At 42.3% G+C, this 18,648-nt stretch overlaps 1 protein-coding gene across 5 annotated transcripts in view; it reads left to right on the forward strand.

The window, feature by feature from the left end:
* Positions 1-17,951, forward strand: part of LOC140200032 (interleukin-5 receptor subunit alpha-like) — a 110,978-nt gene extending 93,027 nt beyond the window's left edge. For 3 of the 5 annotated variants that reach the window (XM_072262681.1, XM_072262680.1, XM_072262682.1), the window contains 2 exons: positions 5,557-5,647; positions 13,882-17,951. In XM_072262681.1, the coding sequence (XP_072118782.1) occupies positions 5,557-5,647; positions 13,882-13,965 (175 nt within the window). In that variant the 3' untranslated portion in view covers positions 13,966-17,951. Of the gene's footprint in view, positions 1-2,909; positions 4,536-5,556; positions 5,648-13,881 lie in introns of those variants that run through there. The other 2 variants (XM_072262683.1, XM_072262684.1) reach the window with 2 other exon arrangements.
* The last annotated feature ends 697 nt before the right edge of the window (positions 17,952-18,648 follow it).

Raw genomic sequence — 18,648 nt, forward strand, 5'->3', positions numbered from 1 at the left:
ACCTGGATAGCATACAATGGTGACTCGTTAAGCCGTTCCAACAACTGTGCTTCGATGTCCTCCGCTATAACATTGATTCTCCTTGCAACTGTTGTAGCTGAAAGAGAAACCTGTGCCATCTTGTTAGCTGCAGCTTCTCCCAACAGTTCACGGCACAGGTCCTTGGCAGCAGGCAGAATCAATTCTTCACCAACAGTGAGAGGCTTCTTAGCCTTAGAAATATGGCTAGACACTAAGTACGACGCTCTCAGAGCAGCAGCATTTGTGGAGGTGGTGGCTGTCAGCACTTGCTTCTGTCCAGCTTGCTCACATTTTTTCTGCTCAAAAAACTCAATGGGTTTGTCTTCAGTGCAGGGTGCTTGAGTGCCAAAGCAGATTGGAGGGCTTCATTGCCTCATTAGACAGCTTGTCTCCACATATCACACTCAGGAGGCTTGGAGCGTGCGAGTCACTGGTTGCAATAAAGCCATATTTTATGTACGACTCGTCGTATTTTCTGTTGAAGGAAGCTTTCTTTATTTTTGCAGTCTCGGCCTCAGCTGTCTCTGCGTTATCATCATTGTTAGGCCTTTTATGTCCCCTACCATCTCTTCCAAAGAAACTCTCAAGCGACGTTTGTTTTTTACTCATCGAGTAGTTGTAGGTTAATGACCGACTGATGACCTCGCGTGCATAATGACCTCGCGTGTGTTCAATTTCAACAGTGGGCGTGACAGGGAATGAGGAAAGCTGCAGCTGACTCATATCATTTCATACCAAATCATATTGTTTCCTCGCGGCCTGGTACCGGTCCGCGGCCCGGTGGTTGGGGACCACTGTTCTAGGCAGTCTCTTTACAAGCCGGGTGACCCCAGCCATTATCAATACTCTTCAGAGATTGTCTGCCTGGCGTCAGTGATTGCATAACCAGGACTTGTGATGTGCACCAGCTCCTCATACAACCGTCCACCACCTGCTCCCAGGGCTTCATGTGACCCTGATCGGGGATGGCGGAGCCTAAGCAGGTTCTATACCTTACCCAAGGGTGACCTGCAGGCTAGTGGAGGGAAGGAGCACCTTACACCTCCTCTGGTGGAGACGTATCGACACCCCGCCACCCCAACCCGATCAATACCCCTCATCATTTTTGCATACATCTGTTAAATCTTCCCTTATTCTCCTACACCCTAGGGAAAAAATCAACCTTGTCTACATTCAGTAAAAGAAATATTTATGCCCTTTACCACAATTTCTACCTGTAGGACTAAGTTGACATTAATTGTTTAAATAAGTTACTTATTATTTCCTGTTGGATTTATTAGTAAATATCCAGTATTTATGCTCATTTAGTTTGGGTTTCGTCACAAGAGGAAACAATCCCTGCAATTCTATGTAACTCACAAAAACTGCTGGAAAAACTCAACAAGTCATGCAGCATCTGTGGAAGGGGATAAAGAGTCAATGTTATAGGTCATGACCCTTTTCTTATCCATAATTTTAAAAACTGTAATCACATCATCTCTAACTTCCATTATCTATCCTGCCCAATACTTTGTAATCATTATTCTCTTGGTTTTGTCCACCTCTATAAACCTTTGTTGTACTTCACTGAAAATTCTATGGCTTTAATAGTCTGAAGACCACACTGCACCCAAAGTCTTAGTTTGGCTTTAGCATTTGGGGCAGCATGGTAGTGTAGTGGTTAGCACAACGCTTTAAAGTTCCAGTGACACGGAGTTCAAGAAGTTTGTATGTTCTCCCCATGACTGCATGAATTTCTTCCAGGTCCTCCCACAGTCCGTAGATGGTAGGTTGGTAGGTTAATTGGTCATTGTAAATTGTCCTGTGATTAGACCAGGATTAAATAGGGGGATTGCTGGGCAGCACAGCTCGAAGGGCCAGAAGGGCCTATCCGTGCTATATTGCAATAAGTAAATAGAAGTAAATACCCCATTGCTGCTACCTAATACATGAATCCATGACCATTGAAAAAAACAGACAATAGCCTACTGTATACCAGTGCGATTTGATGTAGGCTGGGAGATTGCTTCGCTGAGCACCTATGCTTCGTCCGGCAGAAAAAGTGGGATCTCCCAGTGGCCACCCATTACACTTCTACTTCCCATTCCTATTCCGACATGTGAGTCCATGTCCTCCTTTACTGTCGCATTGAGGCCACACACAGGTCGGACGAGTAAGACTTTATATTCCATCTGGGTAGCCTCCAACCTGATGGCATGAACATTGATTTCTCGAACTTCAGGTAATTCCCACCCCCCCCACCTTTCACTATCCCTCATCCCTTTTGCCTCTCTCACCCTCTCTCCTTACCTCCCCATCTCCTCCCTCTGGTGCTCCTCCCCCTTTCTTCCATGGTCTTCTACCCTCTCCTATCAGACGCCTCTTCTTCCAGCCCCTTATCGCTTTCCCCAATCAATCTTCTAGCTCTTTACTTCCCCCCTCCCCTAACCCTGTATTTCTTCCTCTGCCCTCCCCCACCTTCTTGCTCTAACTTCTCATCTTTTTTTCAGTCCTGATAAAGGGTCTCGACCTGAAGCATTGACTGTTTACGTTTTTCTATTTTTGCTGCCTGTCCTGCTAAGTTCCACCAGCATTTTGCCCGTGTTAAAAGGACAAGCTTGTAAGCAGCCAAGCCAGTGGAATGCTTAACTATCATAAAATAAAGGTTGCAGCTTGCAACATATGAAAAATGCTGGAGGAACTCAGTGGGTCAGATAGCCTCTATACTTGGACTGGTTTACATATTTAATCCTGACTTTCCTGGTCTTGGTGAAACTTAGCAGCTCAAGAGAAACAAGAAGTGCTTAAGGGGAAAAAAAGAAGTGTCATTCTTATGCTGCACCCCACGAGGCTTAGCTGCTACCCGGGTTTGACCCTCCATGCTCTCATTAGACTAAAACTCTCAATAGAATCCATCTGTTGGAGAATCAACCTTCCATGGCTTCTTACCTGCTCGTCTGCTGTGTTTGCAGGCTAAGCCTGCCAATCAGGTTGACTTACTGATGAAATTATGGTGAAGACAGCACGACGGCATCTCTACTGCCTCAGGAGCCTGCAGAGATTTGGCACGTCATCATAAACCTTGTCGAGCTTCTATAGATATTTTGTGGAAAGTGTGTTGACTGGCTGCATTACGGCCTGGTATAGGAACACCAACGCCTTTGAGTGGAAAATCCTACAAAAGGTAGTGGATTTGGCCCGGTATATCACAGGGGAAACCTTCCAAACCATTGAACACACCTACATGAAACTTTGCCGTGGAAAAGCAGCATCCATGATCAAAGATCCTCACCACCCAGGCTGTGCTGTTTTCTCGCTGCTGCCGTCCGGTAGAAGGTGCAAATGCCTCAGGACTCGCACCACCAGGTTCAACAACAGTTACTACTCCTCAATCATCAGACTCTTGAACAAAAGGGATAACTACACTTATTTAAGGTCTCTTAAATGTTATATTACTATTTCATGCTCATTATGTATTGCTATTTATTTATATCTGCATTTGCAAAGTCTGTCAGCAGTTAACAGTTCCTGATGTTTATAGATTATAGTTACTGTTCTATAGATTTGCTAAGTATGCCCATAGAAAAAGAATCTCAGGGTTGTATGTGGTGACATGTATGTACTCTGATAGTAAACCTTACTTTGAACTTCAAAGTTTTTGAACTTTAAAGGAGGTGGTGAAAGCCCCAGCTGCATGCAGGCTAATGTGGTCATCTTGGTTTCCAACACAGGCTTGGAATGTCTGCTTGTAATTGGATCCAGCGGCTGCAAACCACAAATTACTGAGTAAATAATAAACCAAGATAAGTATCTCACCCAACACCCACATAACTATCTAATTTGAGTTTAGATTGTGTGGAGAAATTACTGAGGAGTATCATCTGAAAGCACATTCTTCTTCTATAGAATCCTTTTAAAATTAAATTGGAAAAAATCCTTTTGAAAGAAGCTATTTTCCCTAAGTTCTGTTTTAGCTAATAAAGAAGTATTCTGCCCATTCTGGCTTCACAGAATTTGTAGCCATAGAGTTACAGAACACTACAGCACAGAAACAGACACTTTGACACATCTAGTCCATGCTGAATTGTTAATCTGTTTAGTCCCATTGACCTGCACCCAGACTATAGCTTCCATACCCCTCCCATCTTCCTTCTAAAATGTGCGTGCGCACACATCTTTTGCTATGAGCACACCAAGGAATTTAAACTGCACACAAAAGGTTATCACCCCTCCTTCATTGGCATGTTAATTGTATTTCATGATTGTACACAATCACATTTCGTTTTTCAGTTTCTGTTACGGACGTGGAGTTTGCAATGACTTGTCTGCAATTTTAGAACTGACTTATGTACACTGTTTTTATTGAAATAATTATTGATTCACTAAATGCCAAGACAGGAGTGAGGAAAAAATGGCTAAGCAACTTAAAATATGTTCATTATCTTGTTCAACTTTATGTCTCCAATGAAATTAAGCTACAAAATCAGTGTTGTATGCAATGATTTCCAAATAAAATACCTATCTGGATATTTTGTCAACTGGCTTTGTAATTTTATAAGTTCTGTTTGACTGTTTCAAACAATTTCAATGGCATATGAAAAAATTGATATTATTACATTCTGTCATATAGTATATGAGAAATAAGATTATGTGATGTTTTTTTTTAAACAATAAACAACATACTGGACTTGGTAGTTCATTATCCTTCAAACGGTTTCAGGTTTGCTTCCACTTAAACATTCAGTGTGCACATGTTGTTGAAACGGAGCAAAAAAAATTGCACAACACAAGATTTTTTGTGCACACCGGTCGTTACAAATTAAACGGAACATTGCTAGCAACATCCTTGTGAAGTTTGTATGCACTTTTTCAATTCTTCCTGTAGATAGGTGACCAAATATTGTGCCCAGTATTTGGAATATTGCACACAATAGTTTGCATTTTAGGGGAATTATGGGTTATGGGGAAAAGGCAGGTGGGTGGAGATGAGTCCATGGCCAGATCAGCCATGATCTTATTGAATGGCAGAGCAGGCTCAATGGGCCAGATGGCCTACTCCTGCTCCTATTTCTTATGTTTTTAGTCCAAAGCCCTCTATATTATTTTGCTAAAGGTATACTTAATTCATAAAGTCATCATGACAATCAAATGATGGAAGTCTAGAATTAAGAAAAAAAAATGGGGAAATAGCCGATGCTACACACCAGCTGAGTGCTTCTAAGATTTCATGTATTATTATCATTCCCTGCAGCAAGAATTTCACTACCATCACAGAATATGTCAATATCACATTTTAAATATTTGAGAGATTATTTTGTCAGTTACACATGGTCAAGTGCTTGTCCAATGTGTGGCAAGCTTCCACCTTGAACCATTGTCTCAGGCAGGGAATTTCAGATCCCCTCTGAGGAACATTTTCTCCTCCTCTCCATTCACACTGTTCCCTTCACTTTCTGATCCTGTGCTCTTTTCAGTATGATTAGACAAATCCAATAAATTTATCTCCTCTTCTCGAATGTATTCTGAAAGTGATTTGGCATTTTGTATTTCCTCCAGATGTAAATTTGTGTCAAAAATGTGTCAGCCAGTCCCTGATGCTGGAGAGAAGTTCAAGGGACTATTTGAGGAGTACAATGGTGATTTTCAGGTAAGTGATGATTGGCAGAAAATGCGCATCAGAGGGCAGGTGGTACAACAGCAGATCAATTTGCAAATCCTGATTTCTCACAAGTGTAGGAACTGCATTTAGTGGAACATTTCCTGTCTGCAGAATGGATGCTTGTTAAATAATGCCTTGAAGTTAATTAATACAAGGGATTCTGCAGGGTCTAGATATCCAGAGTAAAACACACACTCACACACACACACACACACACACACACACACACACACACACACACACACACACAGTGTTGGAAGATTTCAGCAGGTTAGGTAATGGGGGGGGGGCATCACGTGATGACATAGGATTGAGACGTGTAAATCCAGCTCTCCTGTAAAAAATCAGCAAAGTACCGTTTAAACAAAGTAAAGTTAATAAATACTTTCCAAAAACTACTTATAAACTTCGTAAGACTACTCTACGATATGCCTCGTAAACCGCAACAGAAGAAGTCTGTTGTTGTGAAGCCGCCGCGAGATGGGAAGAAAAAAGGGCCTACTGCAGCGATGGAGCCTCGGATTCAGGTTGGATCTCCTTCAGAGGAGACGCATTTTATCTCTGGTGTAGAAGAACAGGGAGCAATGGCGGCGGTAGGGGTCTCTCGGAAGAAGATGCCAGAATTGCACATGCGCAAACCGACACAATTTAAACTACAAGAACCGACGGCCACTGCAACTGAAAGTGACTGAGAGTCAGAATTGGATACCACAGAGAATACAGATGAAGAAGAGGAGGAAGAACTGGAAGAGACTGGAAGTAAAGGAGACGACGGAGACATAAGAGAGGCTTTATTGTAATTAACGGCTGAACTAAGAAAATTAAGAACAGAGCTTAGAGATGTGAAGATGTGCTATGATAAAGCTATGAAAAGACAGGATAAAATGGCTAAGAAACTTCAGAAGATAGAAAGAACAATGGAGCATATTAACGATAGAGTGGAACAAACAGAAAATAATGTGCTTGTCTGGAACACGGAAAGAAATCGACTATTGAAGATAGTGGACGTGTTGGAAAATTTTAGTAGGCGTAATAACGTTAAAATTGTTGGTCTTAAAGAAGGTACAGAGGGAGATAATCCAATAGAATTTTTTCAAAGATGGATCCCGAAAACCTTGCAAATGAAAGAGGAAGACTGATCAATTGAAATTGAGCGGGTACATAGAGCTCTAAGACCAAAACCACAAGATGACCAATATCCACGATCAATTTTAATAAAATTCTTAAGATTTCAAGACAAAGAAAGGATTCTACAGGCGGCTGCCCAAGCTGCCAAGAAGAGAAAATGGCCACTGATGATAGAAGGGAAGAAAATATTTTTCTACCCTGACATAAGTTATGAACTTTTGAAAAGAAGGAAGAAGTTTAATCCAGTGAAAAAGCCCTATGGGATCACGGTTATCAATTTATATTGCGTTATCCCGCAACCTTGAAGATTTTTTTGCCTGGTGGAGAAAAAAGATTTTTTGATGATTACCGGAAAGCGGAAGAGTTTGTGCGAGATTCTTTGAATATTCACCAGATACAAGAACAAACTTAGGGGAGCGAGATGGATTGAAGTTGAAGACTGGATCAAGGATTAGGTCTGTTGAATTTTTAGGCGGATGAATATATAAGTATATTATTAATTATATGAGGGAGGGGAAGACAGGTTAAAATTTGAGGAATATTAGCTGGGAATAATAACATTAATTTTTTTCTATATATATATAATTTTTTGTTACGGGGGAGCTGGAAGAAACACTGACCAATCGCTACGTTACTCATGTGTGCAAGTGTGGCAATAGCCACGACCCGCACAATGGAGGGGGGTAGTGTTGTGTATCTTTTCATTCACAACATTAGTGGGGGGGGTATTTTGTTTTTTCTTTTTTTGTATCTCATCTATCTTTTTTTTCTTTTTGCCTGGATGATTGGGAGGGAAACACATAGTAACATGGTGGACTTCAAAGAGATTCCCCAGGGAACTATGAGAGTTGAGAAGCTAAGTAATATTTTAGATTTTAAGAGATAAATATGTAACATTTTTGAATATTTGGAGCCCTTATTTATAGCTCCGATGATGAAGATCTTGGTTCCTTGGGGGAAAGTAACAAATATATATTAAATTTATTTTTATCCCATGGAGCATGTGCAAACCTTCCAATATTCAGGCGGTTCCTGTTTTTTTCCTCTTCTTTTCTTTTTAGGTAGGAGTATATATTGGGGGGGGAGGGTAGATTTTTTTTTCTCATGTATCACTTTGAAAACACAATAAAAATTATAGAAAAAATTATATTAAAAAAAAAGCAGGTTAGGTAACGTCTATGGAAAGGTATAAGCAGTTAGCCTTTTGGGCCGAGATTCTTATCAGGACTGTAGAGGAAGGGGGAAGGAGGTATCGTGAGAAGATGGGAGGAGGAAAGGGCAAGTGATAGGTCCAAAGAGTTAGAGAACAACAAATGGGGTAGCAGCGCGAGAGGGTCTTACTGAACTTCCATCGAAGAGAAGATTTAAACTTCTTTAGGGTAGGCATACCTTAAAGCGACATCAGATATTACTGTAAAAGAAAACAGTCAGAGATAAGACTATAGTAGTAAGAGTTTCTCCATTGCTGAGGTAAGGTTAGAATGGTGCAAGTCAGTTCTAGAACCTGATTGCTTAAGGAAGTAACTCTTCCTGAACTCGGTGGTGTGGGATTACATATTCTGTACTATATATTCCTTAGGGTAGGTTCCGCTTTCTTGAGGCATCACTGCTTGTGTATACTATCAGTGGTGGGAAGGGTCGTGCCCATGATTGTCCATTATCCATCACTCCCTGCATTCCTATGCACTGGAATTGCCACATCCAACCATGCTGCAACCAGTCAGGATAAACTCTACAGAAAGATCTGCTGGTATTGGAGAGGGGAGGCTTCAGGATTAAACCCCAAGGAAAAATCCGGAGCTGAAATCCCTAGGGCAGGCCAACATTGAGCTCAATGCTGCTGATGCCAATCTGTATTGGTCCCTGCTGTTGCTTTGGGTTCATCGGCTGCGTGGAGAGAGGGAGCCTGCTGCACGGGTAACAGCTTGCTCTCCATTTCATACTGCTGGCTTGCATATCACATAGACAGCTAGGACACTATCTCCAAGGTCGACCCTGACCAATGGAGGGGGCCTCAAATGCTGATGCAAAAAAGCAATTTTTCAAGGTTTATATACGCTGGGTATAAATGCATATGACAATAAACTTGAACTTAAATACCATTTGTGTTGGGCACGTGGCCAAGTGGTTAAGGTGTTCATCTAGTTACCTCAAGGTCGCTAGTTCGAGCCTCAGCTGTGGCAGCGTATTTGTGCCCTTGAGCAAGGCACTTAATCACACATTGCTCTAGTCTGTGCAAGGAGTGGCGCCCCACACAGACTTCCAACCTGTGCCTTGTGAGGCATGAAAATGCCCGACGCAGGCCTCTCATGGTCTGAGTCGACATTCTCTCTCCCCCTCCCCTCCCCTGAATACCATTGCAATAGAGGAATCACAGAAATCACAGACATAAGAGATTCTGCAGAATCTGGAAATCTAGTGCAACACACACAAAATGCTGGAGGCACTCAGCAGGTGTGGCCGCATCTGATGAAGTGTCTGGGCCTGAAATGGTGACTGCTTATTTCCCTCTGTTGATGCTGCCTGACCTGCTGAGTCCCTCCAGCATTCTGAGTGTGGTGCTGAACACAGAAATCAATTTGCATCTTGTGTGTCCTCTAAACTGCTGTTTGGTAATAGCCAGATAATTTGTTCCCTTAAAAACGTTCATTGCAACGCACCTACAGAAGTCATTTGACAAGGTGCTGCACATGAGGGTCCTAAACAGGGTAAGTGCCCATGGCATTACAGGAAAGATACTAGCAAGGATAAGAAGATTGGCTGACTGGCAAGAGGCAAAAAGTGAATTAAAAAAGGTCTTCTCTGTTTGACTGTCAGTGACTAGTGGTGTTCCACAGTGGCTGCTGCTGGGAGCATTTCTTTTTATGTTATATGTCAACGATTTGGATAACAGAATTGATGGCTTTGTGACCAAATTTGCAGAGGATACAGAGATAGGTGGAGGGGGAGTTAGTGCTCAGGAAGCAGAGAGTCAGAAGGAGCGGGACAGATTAGGCAGATACAATATAGTACAGAGAAGTGAATGTTCACACACTCTGGTGGAAGGAATAAAGGTGTTGAATATTTTCCAAACAGGGAGCAAATTCAGAAATCAGCGGTGCAACGGGACTTGGGAGTCTTTGTGCAGGATCTTCTAAAGGTTAACTTTCAGGTTGAGTTGTTAGTAATGAAAGCAAATGGAATGTTAGCATTCATTTCAAGAGGACGAGAAAACAAAAGCAAGGATGTAATGCTGAGGCTTTATAAGGCATCAATCAGACTGCACTTGGAGCACTGTGAGCAGTTTTGGACCCCTTATCTAAGAAAGGATATGCTGGCATTGGAACGTGTCCAGAGGAGGTTCTCAAGAATGATCCTGGGAATGAAAGCGTTAATGTACAGTATTGTGCGAAAGCTGTAGGCACATATATATGGCTCGGGTGCCAAAGACTTTTGCACAGTACTGTAGTAACTTTATGTATTGCACTGTACTGCTGCAGCAGAAAAAAAATGAAATTCATGACAGATGTGAGTGATGATGAACCTGATTCTGATATGGTTCTCTAGTGTGGACTGAGAGTGGGGAGGGGGCAGGGAGAGAGGAATCATGGTTGGGAAAAGGGGAAGGGAGAGTGGAAGGAGTGCTGAAGCACCAGACAGGCATTCTGTAATGATCAATAAACAAATTGATTGGATTCAAATGATGTTGCCCAGTGTCTCAAGACTGACGTATCTGCATCCACGCCACCCACCCCCCCACACCTGGCACTCCTTCTATGCCAACTGTCCCACACCCTCCAATGGCACTCTACCCTCGCCATTCCCAACGTCCTTTTCTCCCAATAGATTTACAACCTCGCTCTCCACTCCACGTTGACAAATATAGTATTGTGTAAAAGACCTAGGCAACCTAGTTATGTATATGTGCCTGAGACCTTCGCCCAGTACCTTCTGAGTAGTGTTTGGTAGCTCTGGGCATGTAATCGCTAGAATTCAGAAGAATGAGGAGGATCTCGTTGAAACTTATCGAATACTGAAAGTGCTAGATAGAATGAACGTGCAGAGGATGTTTCCTATAGTGGGTGATTCTTGGACCAGACTACACAGCTTCAGAATATAAGGATGTCCCTTTAGAACCGAGATGAGAAGGAATTCATTGCCACAGATGGCTTTGAGAGTCAGGTCTATAGGTATATTTAAAGTGGAAATTGATAGCTTCTTGATCAGCAAGGTTCTCAAAGGTTATGGGGAGAAGGTTGGATAATTGGGTTGAGAGGATTAATATATCAGCCATGATGGAGCAGACGCAATGGGCTGAATGGCTTAAATCTGCTCCTACATCTTCTGCTCTTGTGGCCTTATAGAGAGGGGCAACACACACAAAAGTTGCTGGTGAACGCAGCAGGCCAGGCAGCATCTCTAGGAAGAGGTACAGTCGATGTTTCGGACCGAGACCCTTCGTCAGGACTAATTGAGAGAAGAGATAGTAAGAGATTGGTGCTCCAGATGCGGCCTCCTATATATTGGTGAGACCCGACGCAGGCTGGGAGACCGTTTTGCTGAACACCTATGCTCTGTCCGCCAGAGAAAGCAGGATCTCCCAGTGGCCACACATTTTAATTCCACGTCCCATTCCCATTCTGATATGTCTATCCACGGCCTCCTCTACTGTCAAGATGAAGCCACACTCAGGTTGGAGGAACAACACCTTATATTCTGTCTGGGTAGCCTCCAACCTGATGGCATGAACATTGACTTCTCTAACTTCTGTTAATGCCCCACCTGCCCTTCGTACCCATCCGTTGTTTATTTATTATTATTATATTTTTTTTCTCTCTCTTTTTCTCCCTCTGTCCCTCTCACTATACTCCTTGCCCATCCTCTGGGCTTCACCCCTCTCCCTTTCTTTCTACCTAGGCCTCCCATCCCATGATCCTTTCATATCCCTTTTGCCAATCAACTTTCCAGCTCTTGGCTTCATCCCTCCCCCTCCTGTCTTCTCCTATCATTTTGAATCTCCCCCTCCCCCTCCCACTTTCAAATCTCTTACTATCTCTTCTTTCAGTCAGTCCTGACGAAGGGTCTCGGCCCGAAACATCGACTGTACCTCTTCCTAGAGATGCTGCCTGGCCTGCTGTGTTCACCAGCAACTTTTGTGTGTGTTGCTTGAAATTCCAGCATCTGCATATTTCCTCGTGTTTATGGAGAGGGGAAGTGTTTTATTTTCCACTGTCCACAATAATTTAATGTAATCGGATAGAGACTTGAACTGATTTTTTTTCTGAGAGATTACTGAAGTATAACACTCCCTTAGTATTAAATGGGAACTAGAGACTTGAACCCACCAAATGCCACCTAAGAGTGTTTTACTTGACACACTAAATATCCTCAAACTCCTTAAGAAATTTAGCCCCTGTCTTGCCTTCTTTATAGCTACATCAATATGTTGCATCCAGATTAGGTCCTCAGAGATATTGACACCTAGGAACATGAAATTGCTCACTCTCTCCTCTTCTGATCACTCTATGAGGATTGGTTCGTGTTCCCTTGTCTTCCCTTTCCTGAAGTCCACAATCAGCTCATTGGCTTTGCTGATGTTGAGTGCAAGGTTGTTGCAGCGACACCACTCAACCAGCTGGTATATCTCGCTCCTGTACGCCCTCTCATCACCATCTGAAATTTTGGCAACAATGGTTGTATCATCAGCAAATTTATAGATGGTATTTGAGTTATGCCTAGCCACACAGTCATGGGTCTGGAGAGAGTGGAGTAGTAGGCTAAGCACACACCCCTGAGGTGAGGTGCTCAGTGATGATTGTCAGCAAGGTAGAAATGTTATTTCCAATCTGCACAGATTGTGGTCTTCTGATTAGAAAATGGAGGATCCAATTGCAGAGGGAAGTACTGAGGCTTAGATTCTGTAGCTTTTTGATCAGTACTGTAGGAATGATGGTGTTAAATACTGAGCCATAGTCAATGAACAGCATCCTGACATAGGTATTTGCGTTGTCCAGGTAATCCAAGGCCATGCGGAGAGCCATTGAGGTTGCGTCTGCTATGGACCTATTGTGGCAAATTGGACCTATTGATAGGCAAATTGCAGTGGATTGCAGTGAGACAGGTGTTGATTCCAGCAATGACTAACATCTCAAAGCATTTCGACACCGTAGATGTGAGCAATACTGGACGATTGTGGTTAAGGCAGCTCATGCTGCTCTTCTTGGGAACAGATGTAATTGTTGCCCTTTTGAAGCAGGTGGGAACTTCTGACCATAGCAATGAGAGATTGAAGGTGTCTTTGAATACCCCCACTAGTTAGTAGGCACAATTTTTCAGAGTCTTATTAGGCACTCCATTGGGGCTGCTGCCTTGTGAGGGTTCAGCCTCTTAAGAGACAGCCTGACATCGGAGACAGAGAACACAGGGTCACCAGATACTGCAGGGATCCTCATAGCTGTGGTTTTAATCTGCCTTTCAAAGCAAACATTAAAGGCGTTGAGCTGATCTGGTAGTGAAGCATCATTGCCCTTCAGGATGTTGGGTTTTTGCTTTGTAGGAAGTGATGGCCTGCAAATTCTACCAGAGTTGTCACGTGTCTAATGTCATCTGCAACCTCTTTCAGAAAAGTTTCTTGGCTCTTGAAATGGCCCTCTGCAAGTCATACCTGGGTTGCCAGACTTAAATACCACTGATCTAGCTCTCAACAGACTATGAAGCTGCTGGTTCGTCCATGGCTTTTGGTTTGGGAGTGTACAGCAAGTTTTTGTAGGCACACACTCATCCACACAAATCGCGCAAATAGTAACAGAAAACTAGATAAATAATATGAGAACGCGAGTTGTAGAGTGCTGGGAAGTGAGTTCCTAGGTTGTGGAGTCAGTTCAGCATTGAGATGAGTGAAGTTATCAACACTGGTTCAGGAGCCTGATGGTTGCAGGGCAACTGTTCCTGAACCTGTTGGTGTGAAGTTCAGGCCCCTTTACCTCCTGTCCTATGGTAGTAGAGATGATAGAAATGCTGGCAGTATTAATTCCTTTCATACTCCACCTGAGATAATGTACAATCACTATTTCCAATTTATCCATAGAATAACCACAATTTGTTTTCTTCTGTAGAAGTGGGTTAACAAGAATCCCCAGCTGACAAGCAAGACTGAAGAGTGCACTGAATTTATTGTTAAAGAATTCTACAATCCTTAAAAGCTGTTGTCACATTCTAGACTTCCAGCAACAGATGTTCGATTATCCTCAAGTTGTTTTTTTCTTCAATAGGAGAGAAAGAAAGAGAAAAAAATATATTTCAAAGGAAGAATGAGAGGAGACTGAGACATTTATTGCAGCTTATCAAATGTTTTTCCCCAACTTTTTTGAAAATCGACTGACTGCAATAGATTTTTTTACTATGGGCGTGTGTTGCATTTGAACGAGACCAGATTTTCCAGTTAAACATGGATCTAATGATAAACTTCAGTAATGCATTAGCAAGCGGAGAGAGGAGTCACACAGTGAGATTCCTGACTGCAGAAAACTTTACAAGGAACCTCTGTTCATTAATAAGCGGCTGTGCCCAGACCCACACACACAATGGATGTAGAGACAACTAAGTAAAACTATCAGATCTCTTTTCAAGAAGTTCTTCTTGCCAAGTTTCAAATCCAACCTCTGTGTACAGTGTGAATCCAAGTTCAAGCACAGTTCTTTGCTTCTAGTTTTTGGTGTTTACTGTGGTGATTCAAGTCAACTCATTCTATGTTTACAGCCATAATTGATGGCACAGAAGCATCAAGATTTCTTCAGTGATTTACTCAATCAAGAGACATTTGGATAAGTACATGGGTGGAAGGGGTATGGAGGGCTATGGTGCAACTGCAGGTTGAGGGACCAGGCAGAATAACAGTTCAGCATGGACAAGGTGGGACGATGGGCCTGTTTCTGTGCTGTAGTGCTCTTGGTCTACCAGTGAAACTCATTTAAAAAAAATTCATTTATTGAGATAAAGCATGGAGTAAGCCCTTCCAATCCTTTCAGCCGCGATGTCGAACAATCCCACAAGTCTAATCCGAGCCTAATCACAATCTACAATGCCCAATTAACCTACCAACATGTAGGTCTTTGGAGGGTGGGAGGAAACTGGAGCACCCAGAGGAAACTCATGTGGTCACAGGGAGAACATACAAACTCCTTACAGGCGGCGGTGAGAATTGAACTCGGGTGGCTGGTACTGTGAAGTACCGTGCTAACCTCTACGCGACCATGCCGCCTGAGTGTATCCACACTCTACGTACTCGCAGGAGCCATAGAATCACTCCTCACTGAGTGGTTGCAAGTGTAGGGGATAGATTTTCTCCTTTAAAAAAAGATATTGCAGTTAATTCTGGTACCGTAGCCAAAACCACAATAAGGGACGAAGACTGCACATCAGGGGAGTGCTATGTAAGATAAATCATATGTTTTCAGATTCTTCAACTTGTGAAGCAATTTCAACGCCTGCTCTTTTTGCAATGGAAAAAATGCTTGACCAGATAATGTGCACGGTTAGGGAGTGTCTCTAACATGCCCAAATATTTATGTACCCATGCATTCAATCTTTACCTTCTTGTTATTGCTTTCTAATTGTTGCTCTCCTTGCAGCTTGCTGAGAGTAGGCCAAGATCTTTTATAAGCCGTTTCTCATAAACTCTGACTGACAATTTATGACAAGGAGGTTTATTGTGAACAATGGACGTACTTTACTTTGAAAATGCAGTATCTCCGAACAGATTTTCATCAAAATAACAGATGCAAATCTTATACATTTGCTGCTTATACCATTATGTAAAGCCAAGCATCAGATAAAATGTGACGAGACAAATCTAAAGCCCCAAGTCAAATAAGAATTGTAATCAGATTTATAAGCTCATAAAACACAGGAGCAGAATCAGGCTATTCGGCCCGTCAAATCTACTCCACCATTCAATCATGGCTTATTTATTAGCCTTCTCAAACCCATTCTTCTGCCACCTTCTCATAATATTTGCCACTCTTAACAATTAAGAACATATCAACCTCTGCTTTAAAAATTCCCAATGACTTGGCCTCCACAGCTGTCTGAGGCAATGAATTCCACAGATTCAGAAAACTCTGGCTAAAGAAATTCCTCCTCATCTCTTTTCTAAAGGGATGTCCCTCTATTCTGGGGCTGTGCCCTCTGGGCCTAGACTCCCCCACAACAGGAAATATTCTCCTCACATCTACTCTGTCTAGGCCTTTAAATATTGGATAGATCCCCCCCCCATCAAATCTTCCATTATGATTGACATATGTCATGAAATTTGTTGTTTTGTGGCAGCGAGACAAAAAATCACTATGATTTGCAATACCAGTAAAATAAATAAATGGTGCAAAGAAGGAATAGCGAAGGTCTGCCCATGGGTTCATGGACCGTCAATGAACTCACATTCAGAAATCTGATGCAGGGTGTAGGAAGCTGTTCCTAAAATGTTGAGTGTGGGTGTTCAGACTCTTTTACCTCCATCCTGATATTGATGGATGCCACATTCTTGCGGTACCGCTGTTTTAAGATGGTGTCGTGTGCGCAATTACATGTATGCACAAATACAATGATAAACTTACCAGATAACACCAGAACATCAAACCAGAGAAGAGAGATTAACCAGGAGCACATTGGAGTCGACGATGCTGTCATCTACCTGCTGAACAGAGCCTACTCCCATTTGGATAAGCAGGGCAGCACTGTGAGGACCATGCTTTTTTGATTTCTCAGGTGCCCTCATTGCTGCAAGAAAATCTCTGTCCAATGCAGGTCGGCACTTCCATTGTATCCTGGATAATGGACTACCTGACTTGCAGACCACAGTTTGTGCGGCTTCAGAGCTGTGTATCAGACATGGCTATGAGCAGCACTGGGACCCTACAGGGGACTGTATTCACTCCCTTCCTGTTTACCCTGTATATCTCGGACTTTAAGTACAACACTGAGTCATCTCACCTGCAGAAATTCTCTGATATCTCAGCAATAGTTGGGTGTATAAATGGAGGACGGGAGGATGGGCCCTGGTGGAGGACTTTGTCAAATGGTGTAAGCTGAATCATCTGCCGCTCAACATCAGTAAGACAAAAGAGATGGTGATGGACTTTAAGAAGACTAAGCCTGCATTGTTCCCTGTTATTATTGATAGTGATGATGTGGATCTGACCAGGATCTACAAGTACCTGGGGGTGTACCTGGATGACAGACTTGAGTGGCTGTATACAAGAATGGCTAGAATCGCCTCTACTTCCTGAGGAGGGAGAGGTCCTTTACTGTATGCAGGCCTCTCCTGGGCATGTTCTACCACTCTGTTGTTGCCAGTAGAATCTTCTATGCAGTGGTGCGCTGGGCCAGTGGTATCAACATGGGTGATGCCAACAGGCTCAATAGGCTCAACAGAAAGGCTGTCCCTGGTATAGGAATCAAACTGGGCACACTGGAGACTGTGGAAAACCCTGGCAATTCTGGACAATGTTTCTCACCCTCTGCATGCCACCTTGGCTGAACAGAGAAGCACTTTCAGTAAAAGATTAAGACAACTGCGCTGCTCTCAGGAGCACTATATGAGGTCACTCTTATCCTTGGGCTTTCGGCTCTACAATGAGTCAATCTATAGCCAGGGAAGTAATGACCCCCCCCCCCCCCCCCGCCATTAGACTGGGAATTTTAAAAAATTCTTTCTATTTCTCTTCTAATTTTTATATCTGTTCACTTGTAATGCTACTGTGACACTGTAGTTTCCTTTGGGATTCATAAAGTATCTAGCTAATTGATAACATCATTAAGTAACAAGAAAACCAGTTTTGATAACATGAAATTAAACCAGATGATAAACCTGTGAGGTATGGTTGCAAATGTTGGGTATCTTCTAGTGGAGAGAGTTAATGTACAAGAGAGAGGCAAATAGGAAATAAGAGGCTGGAGTGTAAAGAGAAAGGGTAAGGAAGGGAAAAGAGGGGATGTGAATTTGATGGATGTTCTACTTGGAGAGGGAAGGGAAATTGAAGGAGGAGGACAAGCTAGTCTATATTGGAAAAGGATCAGAGTGCGACTTTGAAAGATCTTTAATTCTCTGTTTTTACAAAAGAATTAATTGTGTAATTTAAATTAAACTGATCTTTAATCTGATTGTTCAAGTATTAAGTGTTAGAATAAAAATAACATTTAATTAATTTGTATTATGTGTGCTGATTACACTGGACAACAAAGATATTGCCTCTTGAATACTTTTGGGCTGCTGATCATGATAATCACCATGAAATTTCCCTGTGACACACTATTTTTTTTGAAATTGTATATATTTGTTATTTCAATTCATTATTCAAGTCAGATTAACTGATGCCAAGATCGAGGAAGGCATTTTTGTTGAACCACAAATCAAACAGGTCATTAAAGACAGGAAATTCGAAGAACTTTTAGTGGAATCAGAGAAAATCACTTGTAAGGCATTCAAAGATGTTGCTGAAAATTTTCTTGGTAACAACAGAGCACCAAGCTGCATACAGCTGGTTGACATACAAAAACCATGAAGTGCAACATGTGTTCACTTTCTGCATTCCCATTTAGACTTCCCTGCAAATCTTGGTGCTGTCAGTGATGAGCAGGGTGAAAGGTTTCACCAAGAGATTGTGGTGATGGAGAAACAGTATCAGGGCAACTGGAATCCATCAGAGCTGGGTGATTATCGTTGGAGAGTTAAGCGAGAATCCTCAGACACTAAGTACAAACAAAAATCATCAAAAAAACACTTTTTGACACTATTGCAAAGTGCCAGCACCATTATGCAATTGAACACATTATATTCAATAAAATTTAATTTCTTGTTTCTCCCAATTCCTAGCTGCGACAAGTAG

This window comes from Mobula birostris, chromosome 7 (assembly GCF_030028105.1).
Source record: "Mobula birostris isolate sMobBir1 chromosome 7, sMobBir1.hap1, whole genome shotgun sequence".
Classification (NCBI taxonomy): domain Eukaryota; kingdom Metazoa; phylum Chordata; class Chondrichthyes; order Myliobatiformes; family Myliobatidae; genus Mobula; species Mobula birostris.